Source organism: Eubalaena glacialis, chromosome 2 (genome assembly GCF_028564815.1).
Source record: "Eubalaena glacialis isolate mEubGla1 chromosome 2, mEubGla1.1.hap2.+ XY, whole genome shotgun sequence".
Taxonomy (NCBI): Eukaryota; Metazoa; Chordata; class Mammalia; order Artiodactyla; family Balaenidae; genus Eubalaena; species Eubalaena glacialis.
Window position 1 is genome coordinate 26,351,751 of NC_083717.1, and position 23,298 is coordinate 26,375,048.

The 23,298-nt window shown below is 37.1% G+C and overlaps 1 protein-coding gene across 1 annotated transcript in view; it reads right to left on the reverse strand.

Annotated features, from left to right (window-relative positions):
• The window catches only part of NET1 (neuroepithelial cell transforming 1), a 54,325-nt gene that overhangs the window by 13,674 nt on the left and 17,353 nt on the right, over positions 1–23,298 (reverse strand). The window contains exon 3 of the mRNA XM_061179687.1: positions 21,834–21,893. Coding sequence (XP_061035670.1) covers positions 21,834–21,893 — 60 coding nt within the window. The remainder of the gene's footprint in view (positions 1–21,833; positions 21,894–23,298) is intronic.

The following is a 23,298-nucleotide window of genomic DNA, read 5'->3' on the forward strand; positions in this document are numbered from 1 at the left end:
GAAAGAAAATTCTGGGTTTCATTTTAGATATACTGAGTCTTCGGTGGTGGAAAAACATGCAAAGGAAACTATTGAGCTAGAACTTGGAAATGTTGGACAAGGACTTGAAGAGGTCAGAGGGTGGATTTAGACTGGGGAGTTGGAGACACAGGGATCAGAGTTGAAGCTTTAGAAGTGAATGAGATGCCTGGGGGAGAAAATCTGGACAAAAAGAAAAGAGGCCCAAGGATCTAACTTTGGAGAGATGCCAAGGGAAGAAAAGGTGTTAGTTACGGCAAAAAGATTAAGAAGGGTAAGAAAAGATTCATGGATTTAGTGACTACAAGTTTTAATGAAGACCTCAAGTGTGCTAGTTCAGCAGAATAAAGACAAAAGAGAAACCACAAAGGTTTGAAGAATGAACAGAGCAGAGTAATAGTGGGCACAGACTATAATGACAAATAATCTATATAAAACAATTTACTAAGGTTCGCAGGACAGTGTTACTTCTTGCAGGAAGGAAGAACGCTGCCCTTACATAAACACCAATGTGGTTTGCATTTGGGATGATGTTCTTAATTTGTCTTTCTGCTTTTAGACTTTTGAAAAAAGTAATGGTGATTGGTTATATTTCATCAACTATTCTTTATTACCAGGTCACACCGGGGCAACATGTGTGATGCAGTTGGCCTTAAGAGAGGCTGTTTGTGGTAGGTAGTTCTATGCTATACAGCATTAAAGTGGAAGCACCTTAGAGATCATGGAATCCAGTTCCGTAATTTTACAGGTAAGAACACTGATCTGCTTAAGCCCTCAGAGCTAATAAGAACCCAGTAGTCTGGTTCAGTTAGTTTCATCAGTTAAAAAATGGTTGCAAGTAAGGCCAATACTTTATGGCTACTTAGTTTCATAAGGGAATAAAGGACTTACGCAGAGTGGGAGTGAGAAAAGAAGTTGCTAGGGCATTCTCATGCTCTCTTACCTGATGTCTTTCTCCAAACTATGTTTTTCTATTTAGTTCTGATAGAGGTAAGGCCAAGGTAACGAGGGGAAAGGATATCTCTCATTTCTCTCCTTCAGTAAGGATCCGAAGGGTAAAGGTAGAAGTCTTAAATGCAGAAATAGCCTGCAAAAGCCAAGTAGGGTCTAATAGTGATAGTCCCAGTAGAAAAATCCCAGCTCACCAAACCTAAAATCTTAGTTTCATTTTGGATGTTCAGGTTTGTGGTCTAAATATAATTTAGACAACTGTAGACAGCATCTATAAAAGCAACAATGGACAAGGGATGTTCAGTTAGCACTCTGAGCCATGAGCCTGAGAGAATCTTGACGCTAACAATGCTCTATAAAATACGAGGGCTGAAAAGGTCCTTTGTGATCATTAATGCATCCTTCTCAGTTTTCTTAGGAGGAAACTGGACAGTGAGGAAAAAGAAAAAGGAAATGTGAGTCCTTACTCTGTGCTAGGAGCTTTATGCATATTATCTTATTCAACCAACTTTATGAAGTATGTATTATTACCTTCATTTTACAGATGGAGGAAACTCAGAAAGTTTAAGAAACTTGTCCCAAGTTGCATGGGTCATCAGTGGCTAGACAGGTTTGAATCTGGTCTGCTCAACTGTGGCTGCAACGTCTCTTCCCCGTGAGACAATCCATGTACCACCTTCAGCACTGGGCTGTACAGCTCAGTGCTCAGGCACTGCTAGTTGTCATTCTACGAGTTAGGAGCAGAGCTGGGTTTAAAACCCAATCTCCTAGTCCCAGGCTAGTTTTGCTAAATAACTGCCAACATTTTATAGAGAAGGAAAGCATAAAACCACAGTAGAGAGATTACTTGTATTATAGGGAGGTAAATAAAAAGATAGTAACAAAATAGTTCCAGCTGCTTAAGTTTTAGAAGAGATCCTATTTCAATCAATGGTTTACTTTAATGATCATGTTATTAATAGCAATTATTTATATGACTTTCTACAATTGAAACACAGATTGGTTAAGTATCTTTTCTTTGTGTAGAAAATCTAGAGTTTATAAACTTAAAAACATAACTGTGTTATCTAAAAATAATAATGCAGCTTTGTTTAAGAAATCAAGTTTTTGATAAAATTACTGTTTTCCAAAAACGAGGTTTAGTTATAGCCTCTGTTCTTCTGTTTGTATGGAGCCTTCAATGCTTCCTTTCCTAAAATTTGAATAAGGTAAAGAGAAAGATGTTTCCCTTCTCTACAGAAAAAGGACTATTACCCTACTTACCTTTTTTCTCCTTTTAATGTGAAATTAGAATTCTGGAATTTAGAAATAAATTAAAGCTGAAGAATAATCATTACTTTTTTTGGTATAGATATTTGTTTTTATTTACTTTTGTCTGGAACAATAACAAGCAATTGGAAATTAGGCTAGGAAAGCCTTATTATGGGTAAAGAAAAAACAAAAATCTAAGCTCTCTGCTGCCCTCTACAAGGGATATTGTGAAATGCAATTGCCAACCTACTTTTTTCCACTTTATGTTTGTAAGGACCTTATATTGATAGTAAAATTTTTATCTTTAGCCCTGTGTAGCTCTCATGTTTTATATTGCTAAATTAAACATATATTTAAAAATCATACAAGTGTATAAAAAGATTCCACAGTTCATAAGAAATATTTTAAGGGCTTTTTCTAAATATAAAAAAAACTATGTTCCACTTTAAAACTCCAGAGTTCAAGATTACAAATAACTACTATGTATCTCACTAAAAATAGGTTAGTTAAAAATAAATTTCAAATCTTACTAAAAAAGGAAACACTGATTGAAATATTAACAAAATGAAACTTCTGAGGAATGAGAGTTCCAAAATATCTAGTAATGAGTTAAAAACACCACCAAAACAGGCAGTTACATTTGGATGAGTATGAAAGAAGTTAGTAATGAAGTTATATGTGGATCTGAGTTCTTAAAAGTCATTTGGATTAAAATTTGAGTATGTCCAAGCTTTACTAAGAATTTACTTTGGGAAAAGATCAACTCAGATCAGTTAATACTATTAGAAAGACTATAAAAAGAATAGCTGACAGGCTAAGAAGCTTGGTGTTATCAAAACCATGGTTCTTTTTGCAATGATAATACAAACAGCAAATAAAATTGGGTATTGGTGCTGTTAGTGGTGACTTTTTATTTCAAGTACACAGGGATCTTCCAGTATCATGTAAAGATCGCTTATACTTATATAACAAAATGTTGAGTGGGATTTTCTGCCTTTTTTCCCTGAAACTCAGCTAAGGTCAAAACCTGAAGACCAACAACACTGTCTCGTGCCCGGCCTCCTGTTTTCTCAGCCCATTTCTTACTCCAGTTGTTGCTGCAGCAACCAGCTCTGCCTCCAACAGCTCCTGGCCTCAGCTGCACCTCTCTTGCTTTCCACCCTGGGCTTCTCGGATGCTGAGTGTGGCATTTACACGTGTAGCCTGGAAGTGTGAGGGATTAACACCCCATGGGACAGCCATTGACTAATGGAGCACAGGAGCTAATGGATAAAAGCCCCTCTTCAGACCCTTGAGAAGACAATTGTGTGGTGTATTTTACATGGCTCTTTAGAAGGTCCCATAATTAGACGCCCCCTTGTTCCCTGGCACCACACCTGAAAACAGACTACCTGTCAATTATCTCGCGTCTCAGGCTCTGATTTCTGGAGGGAACACCGGCTAAGACACTGACACTGAGACTGGCCCTAGAGATTAGACACACCGGATGGGATTCTGGAACTGGTCACTCATTGATAAAATGGTGATAAGGACCAAGATATGAATTGGGTACAGATGGAGCAGTGAAGCAATGGCATATGTAGCAGTGGTGACAAATGAACAACATGGGGACAACAGTAATTGTAAGGATTGCAGAATTGGCTGGCTTTTGTTAATTGCTTTAAAAGCCTGAAAAAGCAGGTGGTAACCTGCAAGTTCTCAGAGTCATTACAGAGGGAAAGGCCAAGTGGGAGCCCCTGAAATTTCACCCCCTACACCTGGGCCAAGGTAATAAACCGAAGCAATATTGCACACTGAGAGAAAATGCAGAGATGGCCATCAGAATTACAGCAGGTAGGAGTGGTAGTCTCTACTGTATCTCCATTCAGTTGATCTGTGTGCTTCCTGCAGCAAGATGGACTGTGATGGCTAACAGTGGACCACAGAAAACTTAAGTGGTAGCTTTAATCTCAGCTGTTGTGCAAGATGTAGAACCTTTACTGGGATAGATCAACACATCTCTAGTATTTGGTACACAGCTATTAATCTAGCCTGTGTGTTCTTTTCAATAACCATTAGTAAGGAGCAAAAGTAGTTATCTTTTACGTGGTAAAGACAGCACTCTAAATTTCATGTCCTGAGGCTGTTAACATTTTTGTTCTCTGTCAGAGTCCACAAGGAGCTTGACATCCCATAGAGCATCATGTTAGTCTAGAATACTGATGACATCATACTAACAGGACGTGGTGAATGGGAAATGGCAAGTATTCTGGACAGTCTAGGAAGTCAAATGCATGCCAAGAAAATTCAAGGGCTGCCATATTAGAAAAATTTTAATAGGTCCAATGGCCTGAGGCTTTCTGGGATCTCCCCTCCTAGGTAAAGGTCAAATTGTTGCACCTTGCATCCCAGCACTAAGAAAGAGGCATGGCACTAGGTTGGAGAGAGCAGATACTGCACTTGGAAATTCTGCTCTGACCCATTAATGAGGTAATCTGAAACGCTCACAGTTTTGAGTAGGATCCAGAGCAAGAGAGGCCACTGTAGCAGGTCCAGGCTGGGTATCAGGTGCCCTGCAGGCCATGTGAGCCAGTGTATCTGATCAAGTTTGAGATGTCTGTGGTAGACAAAGATGCAGTGTGACGTCTTTGGCAAGGCCAGGAAGAGAAATTCAATGCAGATTCCTAGGGTTCTGAAGCTAGGTATGCTTTCCATGGCAGGAAACCACTTGCTGTTTGAACAGCAGCTCCTGGTGTGCTAGCAGCCCTAGTAAAGACTGAGGACCTGCCCACGTTACATCATGTGACTAATGCAATTAGAGCTGCCCCAAATGAACAGGGCCAAGTATATCAACCGAGTCACAGGATTGGCCAGGTACCATGGAAATGGTCTATTTGGAATCAGGCCTGAGCCAGTCCAAAGGGCATAAGTAAATTACTGAACAGATTGCCATGTTACCCGGTACATTACACTGAAATTTCCCCTTCAACTCCTCATCTGTTGGTGGGGGTGGGGTGGGCTTCTCAATAATCAACTGATAGAGGAGAAAAACTTGGCCCTAGTTCACGGGTGGATTAGCTTCATCTGTTGTTTTGATCACCATTACGGACCCATTTAGGGATAGTCCTGAAGGGGCATGGTAAAGGGAAATACCTCCAGTGGGTAGAGCTGTAAGCAGCACACGTGGCTGTTCACTTTATACAGAGGGAGAAAGGGCATGAAGTACTGATCCATACAGGCCCCTGAGAAGTGGTGAATGGTCTGGCTGATTGGTCATGGACTTGGAAGGAGCAAAATCGGAAAGATTGAGGCATAATATTTTGGAGAAGAGGCATGCAGATGGACCTTCGGAGTGTGCACAAAGTGGGAGAATCCCTGTCTCATGTTAATGCTTATCAAGAGTACAGAGGTGCTAGTATCCTGGAGGCATTAGGTAAACAGGATGATTTATCTTGTGCATATCAGCAGGTCTCTCCCCGGGACTATCCCAGCAAAATAAGAAAAGGCCTGAGAAATAAAGCTGTTGGTCTTTGGGGGCCTGCACTTTTCATGGAAAGAGATTATTCTCTCTTCTCCTCAAGCCCTCCTTCCTTTAGGGACTCTCAAGAGCAGAGAGGGCCAATATGGCACTGACTCCACAGGAGTTTCTGGTTCTACCAGTATGAGGAACAGAGAAGTGATTGGGGAGATGGTCTTGCTGGCATGGTTGCATCAGGGTAGGCAGACCCTACCCTGGGATGGTAGCACGCACTGGAAGGGCTGTTGGTATGCTGCTTGCTAAGGTCATCAAAAAGATGTGGCTAAATCTTGCAAGAGACTACCAATACCTAGGGGAGTTTCACAGAATGGATTCCTCATTAGCCATCACTCATTCTCATTGATCCCATAGAGGGAAATTCAGAACAGAAGTTACAGCTAACAATGAAAAGGATTGTAATCTCATCCAGTAAGGTAAAGAGACTATCTTATTTCCAGTCCTTTCTCCCTGCCTAACAACCTGGAGGAGACTGGGTCTTAAGGAGGTGAGGAAAGGTATTCAAAGAGTAGAATACATGTCTCCCCCACAAATTTCTAGAGTTGCAGACAGCTATAATCTATGCCCCCAATAGGATGTAAGCTTCATGAGGGCAAAGACTTTGTTTTGCTCTCTGTGTCTGGCACATAGTAGGAGCTCCAAAATATATTGATAGAAATGAATGAGTGAATGAATGAATGAAGACTGAATATGCTGGGGAGTGGAGAAGAGCTACGAATCAAGTTTGAGATTAAAATTTTATCTTTAAGTACAGATAACAGAGGCTTAGAATGGCTATATAAGTTATACAGTCAAACAACTAGTAACACACAACTGGTAAGTCCAAAAGTTAAGAGCTCATAACTTCTAAACAAGCTTCACTGGCTGTAGCATAATTTCATTTGATTTATGGCTTATTTTATGTTAGTAAAGCAAACAGAAGGAGATGTTAAAAGAAATATAATTAATATCCCCAGAAAACTAATAGAGGAAAATATATTAATGAAAAAAAAATGACTATTATGAGAAAACAAAACAAAGAACTAGAGATTGTGGAAATTAAAAAGAAATTGTCAAAATAAAAATGTCAATAGTTAGGCTAAATAGCAGAACAGACACTAATGAGAAATTAGCAAATTAAGGAATTCTCCCAGAAAATAGCATAAAAGACTAAGAGATGGAAAAATTAAAAAAAAAAAAGAAAAAAATGGAAGAATAAAAGAGAGTAATAAACATATAAAGTAATTCCAGATGTTCCAGATATTCCAAAATCTTCTGAATAGGAGTTTTAGAAGCAGAGACCAGAGAATAAAAGGATGAAAACAAACTAAAAAACAAGAAAATTTCACAATGCTGAATTGAATATGAATCTTTAGATTAGGTAGGTTGGTAGGTTGTGTGTTTCTAGAAATTTGTCCACTTCATCTAGGTTATCCATTCTATTAGTATACAATTGTTCATAGTACTCTTGTAATCCTTTTTAGTCCTGTAAATTGGTAGTAATATCTCCACTTTCACTTCTAGATTTTAGTAATTTGAGTCTTCTCTTTTTTTTTCTTAGTCAATTTACCTAAAGGTTTATCAATTTTGATCTTTTCAAAGAAGCACATTTTAGTTTCATTGATTTTTCTCAATTTCTCTCTTGACTGTTCTATTCTCTATTTTATTTAAGTCTACTCTAATCTTTATTATTTCCTTCCTTCTGCTAGCTTTGGGTTTAGCTTGTTTGTCTTTTTCTGGTTCCTTAAAGTGTGAGGTTAGGTTGTTGATTTGAGATCTTTCTTCCTTTTTAATGTGAGCATTCATAGCTATATGTTTCTCTCTTAGCACTGCTTTTGCTACATCCCATTAGTTTTGGTATATTTTGCTTTCACTTTCGTTTGCCTCAAGGTCTTTTCTAATTTCCCTTGTGATTTCATCTCTGACCCATCAGCTGTTTACTACAGTATGTTGTTTAATTTTTACATACTTGTGATTTTTCCAGTTTTCCTTCTGCTACTGATTTCTAGTTTCATTCCACTGTGATTGGAATAGTACTTTGTATAATTTCTATCTTTTCAAATTTATTAAGACTTGTTTTGTGGCCTAAAATATGGTCTATCCTGGAGAATGCTCTATGTGCACCTGAGAAAAATATATATTCCACTGTTTTGAGGTAAGATGTTCTGTATTTGTCTGTTAGGTCCAATTGGTTTATGGTGGTGTTCAAGTTCTCTATTTCCTTATTAATTTTCTGTCTGGTTGTCTATCACAACAATTGGAAAAAGGTTTTAAATATTAATAAAATCCAGGGCTAACAAGAGTGTAGGGATATGTTTATTATCATAGACTGATGGAGAAGTGAAAAATCTATCAAACTTTTCTGGAAGGCAAATGAACAGTATTATCAAAACTGAAATTTGCAACCCAGCAATTCCACTTCTGGGTAACTGTATTATAGACATAAGCATCGTCCCTCCTTTGTGCACAAGGAAGAGGTACATTAAGCATTATTTTTAATGTGGAAAAAAAAGAAAAATATACTAAAGGGCCATTCTTAAAGGACTGGTTAAGTAGACTATGGTACTTTAATACTATGGAATACTATTAAAAAAAAAAAGCACGAGGTAGCCCTATATGTATTGATAAGATATAAATAGCAAAAGCAAGCTGTAGCATAAGTACAGGATAATCATATACATGTCACCATTATACACACTGTGTGAAAGTAGGTAAATAAACAGAAAAGGACCTGGAACACATAAAATAATAACTGGTTACTTCAGAGGATGGAGGTGATCAGAGGGGACTTGAAAAAGTTGTTTTACTTTTGTACAAGGACAATGCATTTGTGTGTTACTTTTACAATTAAAAAGCACACACAAGTATTTAGATGCACACAGCAGTCTAGGAATGATTCATAGCTATCTAGGAATGATTAAGTTTAAGGATAGATAGCTCTGGATTAATGGCTTTTTAGAGCATTATCAGGAATAATTGTTTTATATTTAATTTTCATATTTTAAGTTAAGGGGAACCATTTTGTTATACCTTTGGTTCCTCTTAACTTTTATCACCTGTACCAGCAGTTGGCTTTATTTTCTGGACTTCTGTCACAGAGAAACAATGTTTTATTATTTTACAGGGCAACAGTAGAGATCACAAGTTATATCAAAATGCAAAGTGAAGGGCGGTAAGGTAGCCTTATTCATAAGTTAAGTCACCAGCTTTTGTGTGCCAGCTAGCTTCAAACTTTTCAAATCTGTGCCCCAGGAAAATAACCAATTACCTACCAGTCATAGTTATTAAGGAATAAAGTACATAATTTAGTATTATGTTTAATCTAAAATTGCAGAGTACAGCAATACTCAAAATATAACACTTCAATAGGCTATTTAACTTTTAAGAAAATGAGATCCCCAAATCTGAACATTCAGAAAAAGAACGAACCATTCATATATTTTAAAAGATTTCTTCTGAAGTGTTTTGGTTTGTTTTTTGATCATTGACTATCAGAGTTAAAGAACTTCAGTCATAAAAATATGACTCAGTATTACTCATCAATGGAACAGGATAGAAAGCCCAGAGATAAACCCACGCACATATGGTCACCTTATCTTTGATAAAGGAGGCAAGCATATACAGTGGAGAAAAGACAGCCTCTTCAATAAGTGGTGCTGGGAAAACTGGACAGCTACATGTAAAAGTATGAAATTAGAACACTCCCTAACACCATACACAAAAATAAACTCAAAATGGATTAAAGACCTAAATGTAAGGCCAGACACTATAAAACTCTTAGAGGAAAACATAGGCAGAACACTCTATGACATAAATCACAGCAAGATCCTTTTTGACCCACCTCCTAGAGAAATGGAAATAAAAACACAAATAAACAGATGGGACCTAATGAAACTTAAAAGCTTTTGCACAGCAAAGGAAAACATAAACAAGACCAAAAGACAACCCTCAGAATGGGAGAAAGTACTTGCAAATGAAGCAACTGACAAAGGATTAATCTCCAAGATTTACAAGCAGCTCATGCAGCTCAATAACAAAAAAACAAACAACCCAATCCAAAAATGGGCAGAAGACCTAAATAGACATTTCTCCAAAGAAGATATACAGATTGCCAACAGACACATGAAAGAATGGTCAACATCATTAATCATTAGAGAAATGCAAATCAAAACTACAATGAGATATCATCTCACACCAGTCAGAATGGCCATCATCAAAAAATCTAGAAACAATAAATGCTGGAGAGGGTGTGGAGAAAAGGGAAGCCTCTTGCACTGCTGGTGGGAATGTAAATTGATACAGCCACTATGGAGAACAGTATGGAGGTTCCTTAAAAAACTAAAAATAGAACTACCATACGACCCAGCAATCCCACTACTGGGCATATACCCTGAGAAAACCATAATTCAAAAAGAGTCATGTACCAAAATGTTCATTGCAGCTCTATTTACAATAGCCAGGACATGGAAGCAACCTAAGTATCCATCATCGGGTGAATGGATAAAGAAGATGTGGCACATATATACAATGGAATATTACTCAACCATAAAAAGAAACAAAATGGAGTTATTTGTAGTGAGGTGGATGGAGTTAGAGTCTGTCATACAGAGTGAAGTAAGTCAGAAAGAGAAAAACAAATACAGTATGCTAACACATATATATGGAATCTAAGGAAAAAAAAAAAAGGTCATGAAGAACCTAGTGGCAAGACGGGAATAAAGACACAGACCTACTAGAGAATGGACTTGAGGATATGGGGAGGGGGAAGGGTAAGATGTGACAGGGTGAGAGAGTGGCATGGACATATATACACTACCAAATGTAAAATAGATAGCTAGTGGGAAGCAGCCGCATAGCACAGGGAGATCAGCTCGGTGCTTTGTGACCACCTAGAGGGGTGGGATAGGGAGGGTGGGAGGGAGGGAGACGCAAGAGGGAAGAGATATGGGAACATATGTATATGTATAACTGATTTACTTTGTTATAAAGCAAAAACTAACACACCATTGTAAAGCAATTATACTCCAATAAAGACGTTAAAAAAAATATGACTCAGTATTACCCATCCCAGTATTATTTCACATTAATAAAGTAAACAGTCACTTTTGACTCTTCCTATCAGAAGAAAAAGGCAAGGTTATGGCTGCTAAGAAACAGAGCTGAGAAACACCTTTGGAAAACAAATACTGTGTTCTTTTTAAAATGAATAAACTTATACATACCACAGTAGTAAGACAACCTGATAAAAGACAGTGCTGAAATTTTACCTAGAGACAAATTTGATAAGCAATCACAGCTTCATAGCCAATGATGCATCATATGATAATTCAATTAACATTAATATTAAATTCTTCATATAAGATATCCTAAGTCAAAATACATAACACAATGCTCATGTTACATCCTTACCCAAATCCAAGGTCTTATTTCATTTATTTGACCAATATTACTTCATCTGTTCACTCATCAAACAGATGGCTATGAAATATAGAGGTAAATAAAGTGAATGATTTTCAGCAACAGGCATTAAATGATCATACGAACTGATTACATTTAGCTTATTACATACTAACTACTGTACTTAGATGAAAGCCCACGCAAAAAACAGGGGTTGGGGAGCTGACAGAGTATCTATTTTTGGGGGAAGGGTAAGTTTAAGAATGCCATACTCTAACTCAGTGGTTTTCAACCCTGGCTATAAGTAACAATCACCTGGACATCTTAAAAACAAACAAACAAAAAAACAAAAAAATTCCCTCCTCCCCAGATGTTCCTAGGTCCCAATGTCACCCACCCTCATTCCTTACCCCATCACCCCACGTTCACATAGTCTGGGATAAGGCCCAGCAGCACATTTCTTCCCCTAAAAGCTCCCAGGTGACTCTGACCTGCTGCCAGGGTTGAGCACCTCTGTTTTAGCCAGTCATTATTTTCAAGGTATAAATACAGCTTAATGCTACTGTGAACTTCACTGCTAACTTCTTTCCTCCTCATGGAATCCTAACTTGCTCCTTCCCCATTCAATTCTCCCTACCAAGGGGCATATAGGAGAAGTAGCCATCCTAGGCAGGTGGGGGCATGAAATACACGAAGAGGGGTAAGACTCTGGGAAGGGCTCCTGGAGATAATGCCTGAATAGCGGATAAAGAGGCATGAGCCAGGTAAAGAAAGGGAATGAGGATGTGCAAAAGAAAGGGAACAGGAAGTATGATACGAGAAATTCTGGAGAGATGGAGTAGGGAAGCTCATCATAAAGGGGTTTATATGTTAAGTAAAAGATTTGATTTTTATCTTTAAAGCAATAAACAGCTTCTGAAAGAACTCAAGCAAGGTACTAAAAAGACCAAGTTGTGGAGAAAGATCAATATGGCATCATAAAGAGGCTACAGGCAGGGAGGCCAGTTACAAACCCCTAGAAGCAATTGGATAAAAAGTTCTGAACATCAGGACTGTGATCTGGCTTAAGGATTCAGACTAGGTGTCATCAGTTTTAGACAGCAGCATCTATTGAGTGAATGAGCTCTCCGAGAAGGATTAACTAAGAAGAAAAGATTGATAAAGATGGAACCTTAGGAATGCTGTTTTCATTTCCACAGCCATTACTCTAATTCAAGGCCTCTAGACTATACCAGACCATTACTAACCTATACCAGACCATTACTAATCTATACTTTCTACACAGATGGAAAGACTATACTTCAGAAAATCATTTCTAGAATCCAGAATGTTGTTTCTGTTGATTTTCATGGGAGATCAATAAATTCTTCAGTCTATCATTTATAGCCTTCAACTAAGTGGCCAATTAACCTGCTGTACTTCATTTCTTAGTTCTTCATATATTTCTTTGACTCTTTCCAAATCATTTGTTCATCATTATATTAACATAACTGATTTTAATTCTTGGTGTCTGTAGATGCCCCTTCTCTATCTGGGTTGGTCTTCCCAAGTTCACGTTTGCTTTCATAAAAACCCAACTCCAAACCAAGACCTCCAAAATATCTTCTATTACTCTCATTCCTCCTTCTAATACCAACTGGTACTTCTGCACAGTCTATTGTAATCTCTGCAGGTATGATTTTGTCAGAGGTTTTTGTTTCCTGTTTGTATATAGTCTTATCTCTAAGGTCCAGTATGGTGCTTGAAACATTGTGGGTGCTCCATGAATGTTTGTGGAAATAAAAAAAAAAAAAAGAGGGCTTCCCTGGTGGTGCAGTGGTTAAGAATCCGCCTGCCAATGCAGGGGACACGGGTTCGAGCCCTGGTCTGGGAAGATTCCACAGGCTGCGGAGCAACTAAGCCCGTGTGCCACAACTACTGAGCCTGCACTCTAGAGCCCGTGAGCCACAACTACTGAGCCTGCGTGCTGCAACTACTGAAGCCCACGTGCCTAAAGCCTGCGCTCCGCAACAAGAGAAGACACCGCAATAAGAAGCCCGCGTACCGCAATGAAGAGTAGCCCCCGCTCACCGCAACTAGAGAAAGCCCGTGCACAGCAACAAAGACCCAGTGCAGCCAAAAATAAATAAATAAAAATAAATAGATAAATTTATAAAAATAAAATAAATAAAATTAAATTTAAAAAAGAATAAAAGAAAGAATTTAGATCAGACCCCAGTGAAATTTTGAGTACACAAAGATGATACTCAGTAAATAATTATTTCAAATTCATTCTTTCCTTATTGTAGTTGTACATGAATCCTTACCTTTGGAAGAAACAGAGACTGCATATCATTGCATTATTCTCTTTGCAGATGGGCATGTGTTTAATGAAACCAAAATTTTATAAGGATTTCTTTCTTGAATATAATTACTCAATTTAAGGAAGTTAACAATAGTACATGCAAAGGTACAACGACTTCCCTAAAATGTACTAAACTTTGAAGGACAATAGAAGCCTATCTTTGCCTAGTTGATGAGTATTAGTTTATAATATAATATCTACCCTAAAAATTATAGTAATTCAAATAATTCCAGTAAACTCAATGTCAATAAAATCTGCTAAAATTACATTAGGTTTAGAAGAATGCTGAATTTGCCTTTCACCACATTGGGAACAAAATAACATGAGGCAGAATTCTGGGAATAAGGCGGTGGCAGTGGCATAGTTTTACAATTTTTCCAAATCCTTCCATAAAGACACATAGAACAAGGACAGCAAAACCAAAACCCAAAGTCAATATGCACAGCACTCTGTAATAAGATACACATCTCCATGAATCCAAAAATACATGTTAACATGGATAAACTACCAACAACTCTAAGACCTATATGGTATTGGATGAGAAAGCAGAGAAAAAGAACAAAGCATCTGCCAGATATGAGTAGAGAAGAATCCCCAAAACTATTAACAGCTCCTCACTTCAGAGAGAGGCAAGCCATTCTGAGAATAGCAACTGAAACTGGAAAGGGTTTTATATACTCAAGGGTGACAGTAAGGAGTTTGTGACTGGAACACCTGAGTGTAATGGACTTTCAAAGCTCATTCCAGGACAAAGCCCTACACCATGGAGCAAGTTCGGGGAACAGATTTCAAATACAAACACAGTAGAATAGAGCTGACAGATACAGGAAAGAATAAGTTCAGATAAAAGTTGAGGAGAAAAACAGGTCCTGGAGAACTCAAAGTATATCTATATTTATCATTTCTTTCTTTTTTTTGGCCACACTGTGCAGCTTGTGGGATCTCAGTTCCCCGACCAGGGACTGAACCTGGGCCCTTGGCAGTGAAGCACAGAATCCTAACAGAAGAGGAATTTTTAGAGTCATGAAGCTCTCCTGACTCATTCCTTCTTTCTAAAACTATTTTCACATAACAATGACCAAGAAAAAGAATCATAGTCAAATCCAATACAAAGTTTTTATATTAAAAAAAGGTATAGGGGAAAAAACATCCCTACAAAAAATAAAGACATTGAGGCTTCCCTGGTGGCGCAGTGGTTAAGAATCTGCCTACCAATGCAGGGGACACGGGTTCGAGCCCTGGGCTGGGAAGATCCCGCATGCTGCGGAGCAACTAAGCCAGTGCGCCACAACTACTGAGCCTGTGCTCTAGAGCCCGTGAGCCACAACTACTAAAGCCTGCGCGCCTAGAGCTCGTGCTCCCCAACAAGAGAAGCCACCGCAGTGAGAAGCCTGCGCGTCGCAACAAGGAGTGGCCCCTGCTCACTGCAACTAGAGAAAGCCCGCGCACAGCAACGAAGACCCGATGCAGCCAAAAAAAAAAAAAAAAAAAAAAAGGCATGGTAGAAAAACATACTCACAAAAACTATAATATTCCAAAATTAGCTATGAAGGAACATAAATCAGAATTAGAAAGGCAATAAAATTAAGGAAAGAACGAGGCAGAAAATACCAAAACTTGAAACCAGACAAAAAGGATGCCCGAATGCTTTTTCATTAGACTATCTCATTTTCTAGGGCTGTGTACCTTTTGCTCGATTCACTATGTGCCATTGATTAAGTTTTTTTTGTTACAACTCTGTAAGGGTAGATGTTAACTCTGTAGGAACTGATAGCAATGTAAATATATTTGGTAGGCAGACATGTAGATGAGGCTATTAATCTATTTTGTATCAAATTTAGTGACTGTACTCCACCATTTCTTCTTTCAGTGATTAGAATACTTCAGTGTTTCCTATAGTCCTTTGACCAGCTTTACCATTCTGTTGGCTTACTCATTAATACATTAATACACTAATCTTTGACAGGTCTTCACTCTTTAAAGAAAAAGAAAAGGCAGATAGAGTGACTACCATAGCAAAACAGAAAACCCAATACACACCAAAAATGAGAGTGCTTCCCCCAACACCTTTTGTTGGTCAGATGGAGGCAAACTGAACAGCTATGAGACCCACATGGTTTCAGCATTTGTGCACAGAGAAGCAAAGGGAAGGCAACTGGGCTTGTCTGATGGCCCCGAGAATAGGGGAACCCCCACAATGGTGCACTGCGAACAGTGGTCTAAACTGGAAGGATTCCAAGGATCAAAGCCTTACACCAAGGGCAAGAGCACTTCCAAGTAACAAGGTTTATTGGTGCTGGAGCAGTCTGGGCCACAGAAACTCTTGAAACTAACACTGCACTGAGAAAAACTTCTAGGAGTAGGATCCAAATTGAGCAGAACAGGGTAACAGAAGCAAAGACAAGAAACAGTCCAGATAAAAGAGAAAGGGAGCAGAAACGAAAGATTTCAGAAAACATGAGGCCATACTTTTTTTTTTTTTTAATAGATCTTTATGGGAGTATAGTTGCTTCACAATACTGTGTTAGTTTCTGTTGCACAACAAAGCAAATCAGCCATATGCATACACATGTCCCCATATCCCCTCCCTCTTGAGCCTCCCTCCCATCCTCCCTATCCCACCCCTCTAGGTCATGCAAAGCACCGAGCCGATATCCCTGTGCTAATGCTGCTGCTTCCCACCAGCCAACTATTTTACATTCGGTAGTGTATATATGTCCATGCTACTCTCACTTCACCCCAGCTTCGCCCCCCCAACCCCATGTCCTCAAGTCCATTCTCTATGTCTACCTCTTTATTCCTGCCCTGCAACTAGGTTCATCAGTACCATTTTTTTTTTTTAGATTCCATATATATGCGTTAACATACGGTATTTGTTTTTCTCTTTCTGACTTACTTCACTCTGTATGACAGACTCTAGTCCATCCACCTCACTACAAATAACTCAATTTTGTTTCTTTTTATGGCTGAGTAATATTCCATTGTATATATGTGCCACATCTTCTTTATCCATTTATCTGTCGATGGACATTTAAGTTGGTTCCATGTCCTGGCTATTGTAAATAATGCTGCAATGAACATTGTGGTACATGTCTCTTTTTGAATTATGGTTTTCTCAGGGTATATGGGTAGTGGGATTGCTGGTCATACTGTAGTTCTATTTTTAGTTTTCTAAAGACAAAGGAGGCAGGAACATACAATGGAGAAAAGACAGCCTCTTCAATAAGTGGTGCTGGGAAAACTGGACAGCTACATGTAAAAGAATGAAATTAGAACACTACCTAACACCATACACAAAAATAAACTCCAAATGGATTAAAGACTTAAATGTAAGATCAGAAACTGTAAAACTCTTAGAGAAAAAACACTCTTTGACATAAACCACAGCAAGATCTTTTTTGACCCACCTCCTAGAGTAACGGAAATAAAAAGAAAAACAAACAAATGGGACTTAATTAAACTTAAAAGCTTTTGCACAGCAAAGGAAACCATAAACAAGACAAAGAGGCCATACTTTTAAAAATCACTTTGTGAAAACAACAGAAGAGGGGCTCTAGAGTCATGAAGCTGAAAACAGGCTACCATGGCCCACTCCTCTCACCTAAAAATACAGGAAAGGACAACTTAATGTACTTCAGAAAAGAATCATGAAACCCATTTAAAACTACTATAAGAAAACAAAATGTGGAGTAGAATAATGTCTTTATAGCCTAAAATAAATGAAGAAAATTATAGAAGCTATGAAAGAACATAAAGTTCAGAAATTAGGTAAGTGGAGAAAGGAGGATTTGAAATGAGGTGATAGAAGGAAAGAATTAAAAATAAAATTATTTCAGAATGAAAAAAACCAATGACTAATGCATTAAGAGAAAAAGAAGGTAAAAAAGGAAGACGAATTTAAAAATAAAAAAGACAAAAAAATATTTTGAAAGAAAGTGATAAAAAGATACAAAAAGAAGACCCAACCTAAGTATAAAGGGCAGGGAGGGGAGGCAAAAACAATAGAATAGAAAAAATACCAAAAACTATAATTCAAGAAAAAATGCTCCTAAAATAAAAGATGACTTGAAACTATACAATTATAACTTTTCAACAGCGGCACTTTATACCAGAAAACAATGGAGTAAAATATTTAATATATTCAAGGAAAGAAAATATGAGCCATAGATTTCATATTCATCCAAACTAACCTTCAAGTATAAAGGCTGCAAACAAACTGATATGAACATTCAATAACTCAGGGAATACTGCTCCCATGAACACTTCCTCTGAATTTACTCAACTCTAGAGCAGGGGTCAGCAAACTTTTTCTGTAAAAAAAAAAAAACAGTAAATATTTTAGCCTTTGCAGGTCACATGGTCTCTGTCACAACTACTCAACTTCTGCCACTGTAGTGTTTTTAAAAGCAGCCATAAACAATATGTAAATAATAAATGGGCAGGTCAGATATGGCTTGTGGGCCACAGTCTGCTGACCCCTGTGCTAAAGAATGAGCTTAAGAAAACCAAAAACCTAAAAAGGTATAGATAGAAGGACTGGTGCTGATCATTAAATATATATTTAACTGTAGAACTAAGTCTAAATGGTGGTTATCAGGGTACACAGCATAGTTTATAATGGCTGAATGTGCTGACCCTGGAGACACAGCAAAACTATTTTTTTTAAAAATAGAGAATGATGAGTGTACATGAAAAGTAAAATAAGCACTTATTACTTTAAATATATTAACTTAGAATAAAGAGAGATTACTTCAGTCAGAGGAGAGGAGAGGAGGGAGAAGAGGTGCTAGTTAATTAAAACAATGCTCACAGGAATGAACAAATCTACAATAGACAAAAAGAGGGAAGTGAAGGCATCATAGAAAGATAACCAACAGAACAAATACATGAATCTTCCTAAATATTGAAAGATATAACAAAGCTAAAACATACAAGTAAAACAAAAAGGAGAGAATAAAACAGAACACATAAGAAAAGATAACATGCTACTGTTTATCCAAGAAAGTGGGATATACAAACATATGTAATTGCTTATAATTTTAAAAAGTGGAAGGATAAACCATGAAATTAATAAAAGGAAAAAAAAAACATTTTGTATAGAAGAAAGAAGTAGGGTAGAAGAGCCAGGGATAGAAACAAAAATCTTGTAGAACTGACTTTGAAATTCTACACAATTTTGTTACATGGCTATAAGAAAAACTAAATTTAAAAAGCAGTTAATTCTTAAAAATTGCAAATAAAGTGAGTTGGCATAATTACACATAGAAAAGAACTAGTTCAATAATTTTAAAACATAAAATTTATATATCCTCACTATAACCTATATAACAAAAAATGTGAAACATAAAATTTTTTCAGTAATTTTATCATTTGTAGTAATGTGGTAGTAATTTGTAATAATGTAGATTTGTCTTTGAACCAAGGATAAATCAAGTGAGTAATTATGTCAGTGTCCCACAGAAACCAGATTTTCGGTGCAGTTGAAGGAGATCTAGACAGTAAGATTAATGAGATTAAGTAAAATATCCTTTAGCGTTGAATTTAAAATATCAGTATAAACTCATAATTTATATTATCTTAAAAATTATATATATATTTTTAGCTCTGTCCATTAAAAAGGTCTAAAAACAATGATCAATTGGTAGCAACAAGTGTTCAAAATGCCCAGATTTTAGCCTCTAAAATCAGGGCTTTTAGAAATGACTGATTCCAGGTATGGAGCAGGAAAAAAAGAAATGTACAAGTGGGCTTGGAATAACCTGTCATCCAGGAAGTAAAGGAGGCCATTTAGCCTCTAGATATGAGGTGAGGGTCATGTCAAAAGGACATAGGGAATCAAAACGTTGTACACCTTAAATTTATACAATGTTATATGTCAATTATATCTTAATAAAGCTGGGGAAAAAGGACATAGGAGCCCTCCTGAGGCAGCACCCAGAGGCCAAAAATGGGAAAATTTGAGCACAGTAAGAGTAATAACTAAAATGGATCAAAACACAAAAAATGTGTTCATATCCATGAGTTCATAATAATATTAAAAAGAAAAATCATTAGTTACTTTTAGAGCATTTTAATGAATAAAACTCATTATTTTTGAAAACTGATAAAGGAAAGGAATCAAGCACTTGTCCTACCTTTATTATAAATCAGTACCTTTGAGTAACCAAGACTGATGAGGGGAATTTTCTCTTTACAGAAGTATTCCAGTTAATAAACAAAGGACTGATAAAGGCACAATATAACCACTTTGCAACCTCCAATGAATAAATGGATCTAGGCAATGATAATTAATGTTGGGAACATCACAAAAAGACATTACATACCTTCTGAGGGAAGTACATAATAGCCCCAAACACTCTCTAGATCTAACTACCAATTTATCAGAAATACAGAGAAAAGAGGAACACAGGAAATGATACCATGGGGATGCAGTCACAACTTTTCAGGCTGTGGAAAGCTCCCCAGGAAAAAAGACATGGTTTCCTCAACAACAACAAAAATTTGCAGGAAAACAAAGAGCTAGAGAGGAAACCTATATATTAAAAGATACTTAAGAGATATAATCAATCTCCCTGTATGGACCTTAAATGAATTCCAATTCAAACAGACAAAATGAACAAAAACAAAACAAAACAAAACATGTTTAAGACAATCAAGGAAAGTGAGAACACTGAATCTGATGATACAGATGAAATGATACAATGTCTAGGATTTGCTTCAAAATAATCCAGGGGAGGGTAGGTGAGTGGAGAGATGATATGAGACTGATCTGATGGTATATTAATTATTGCTGAAGCTGGGGTAAAAAAAGGAGGACTGTCTTTAAGTAGATCTGACCATGGATTTTATTGTGGCAAACTCTTATTTCTGCATATGATTTCATTTGAAGCATACCTAAAAATACTCAGGGTTGCCATTCACACCTTTTTCTTTCTTTGAAAACAAGATTTTTAAAATGTAACTAAAACTGTTTTGCAAAACGCCTAACACTTAAAACACATAATTCTTCTATAAAGACATGTACACATACCCACAAAATCTGGATTGCCAGATTTGCTAAAATGTTGATGGGCAGACCTATAAAAATTTAATTTTTAGAAAATACCTTGTCTTTAAAAAGAAGCAGGGATTTCCCTGGTGGCGCAGTGGATAAGAATCTGCCTGCCAATGCAGGGGACCCGGGTTCAATCCCTGGTCTGGGAAGATCCCACATGCCATGGAGCAACTAAGCCTGTGCGCCACAACTACTGAGCCCACAAGCCACAACTACTGAGCCCGCGTGCCATGACTACTGAAGCCCGTGCGCCTAGAACCTGTGCTGCGCAACAAGAGAAGCCACTGCAAGGAGAAGCTCGTGCACCACAATGAAGAGTAGCCCCCGCTCACCGCAACTAGAGAAAGCCTGCGTGCAGCAACGAAAACCCAACACAGCCAAAAATAAATAAAAAATTAAATCTTAAAAAAAAAATTTCCAACCCTTTAAAAAAGAAAATAAAAATAAAAAGCAGCAGCTGCCATCATTAAACGTGATGTGAAACATTTTTTAAAAATCTTACTTTAAAAATGTATAACTTTTCCATTAACAATCTTTTTAAAAAGGTTCCTTAAAACCAAGATGGTTCTGTAAAACTTGCCAACTGACAAAAATGAAATAAGTAATTTCAAAGATACCAGTTTTGGACTTAACTACAATTTTACAAAAGAGGATTTTTTTTGGGGGGGGGGCAGTTTTTAAAAATTATTATTACATTTTTCTTATTCTTTTTAAAAATTTTTATTTGAGTATAATTGATTTACAATACATTATTAAATATAATTATTTACATAATTAAATAATTAAAAATAATTATTACAATTATTAAAAATAATTATTTTTAAGTTTGCACTGGGTTTTAGTTTATCATAGATCACACATTGGAAACCCCTGGGCTACATCTGGCTCGTAGACAAGTTGTTTGGCTTGCATGTTTTTTTAGAAAAAATTTGATCCAACATTTATAATTTAGGAGATTTCACACAAAACCCCAGATTTTGGGGCTAGAGCACAGGAGCAGCTACCTCTCTTGAGGAGAGGCATGGTGCCCTTCTGCTCACCACAGTCCCCCACCCTACTCCTTTCTCTGCATAGACTACACGCCTGGTCTCCTTAGGCATGTGAGTTTGTGTTCACTATTATTTTGAGGGAGGTTTTCTACTCGTTCTTAACAAAGAAGTAGAACAGAAAAAAGGAGGATATCTGTAACAGCCAATATTATTCAGTTTTGCACTTAAAAAATGCAAAATGCAAAAACCCCAGCATTCATTATTTTTACAGCACAGAAATAAAATGCTATCTGCATACTCTTAAATGCTTTTCCTTGCCAGAGCAGTAAGGCCTACCTTCAGATCAAGGCTGCTAAGGCTTATGACATCATCATCTTTTGCTCTTCGTTTTCTCTTCTATAAAAAAGAAAAAATTTTATTTTTCTATAGAAGGCATGCATGTTACTCCATTAAACAAAGACCACATACAACTAGAAAAATCAGTTTTAAAAAGTGAAGTCTTAGGCTGTATTCATAAGAAAATTATTTTTATGAGGGATGCCCATAAATTATCGCTAGCACATACTATATACTTTCTAAAAAGTCCCCTCTGACTAAATCATCCCTTGCTGTGAAGTGATTCCACCCTATTAAAAAACTTACTTATCTAAAGTTTTTCAGAACAGAAGTCTTATGTAAGTCAAGTCTATACTTGTTAGAGAAAAAGTAAAATATGCTTTATATATAAAGATAATAAATTTTTTAAAAAAGGAACACATATTATTTATCCTATGGGGGGGTTGATTTCACTAGGAAAAAAATATCCTTTTCTCATGGCCCAAGTAATTAAGATTTGTTGCCTGAAGCAGGATTTATCAGGTGGAAAATGAACATGCATGTACCGGGAGTACCTTCCAGGAATCATTCGTCACCTTCATTCAGCCCTACTGGTGCCAGTAGTGACAAAACTGTGTATATAGCTTTAATTTCTGGTCCTTAATCAATACTGAAAAAGAATCCTTAAGTAACGTTTCTTCTCTTAAACCTCAAAATAACTTTTCAGATTACTTGTGATACAGCCTAGCTCTTGTGAACTCTCAAAACTGACAAGCCAGAGCTCCCTTCCAGGACCTGGCCCCACCCTGAGGAGAAACTGTTGAGAGCAGAATCAACACAGAGCAGGATGGGGACAATTGAGAAAAGGAAAGATAAAGTCCAGATAGAAGTGGGGGAAATATACGGAGCCTGGAAGTCTCAGAAGCAAGCCCCGTGAACAACAACAAAAGAGGGAACTCTATGAAGTTAGAAAAGCTATCTGCACCAAGCCTCTTTGTAAAAGTTCAGGAAAACTAAATTCGTATTAAAATGAACAGAAAATTCCCCAAGTCAAATTCTACACAAAATAACTAAGAAAAAAGAGAGAGAATAAGGGGCAGAATAACATCCCTACAGGGAATGAAGTCACCTCAAAAGGGAATGCTCAAAGAAGCAGAGCAAACCTATAAAATACTATTTCGAAATTAGCTAAAAAGACATTAAGAAAATGATACAAGACAAGAAAGAACAATATAAATCAGAACTGGGAAAAACTAAAAAATGAGGTGACAGAACTCAAGAAATCTCTATTGATCCTAAGGTTATATCCAGAAGATGCAGCAAAGTATGAATAATATGATCCTAATTTTGAAAAGCAAACTAAACAAAAATCCTGCTTATGTGTATCTTATCTGTGAGGCTGTGCATGTACTTGTAAATAATTACATGAGCAAAATATAGAGGGATACAAACAGTGTTGTTGACATGGGTTAGCGTGGAACTAGGG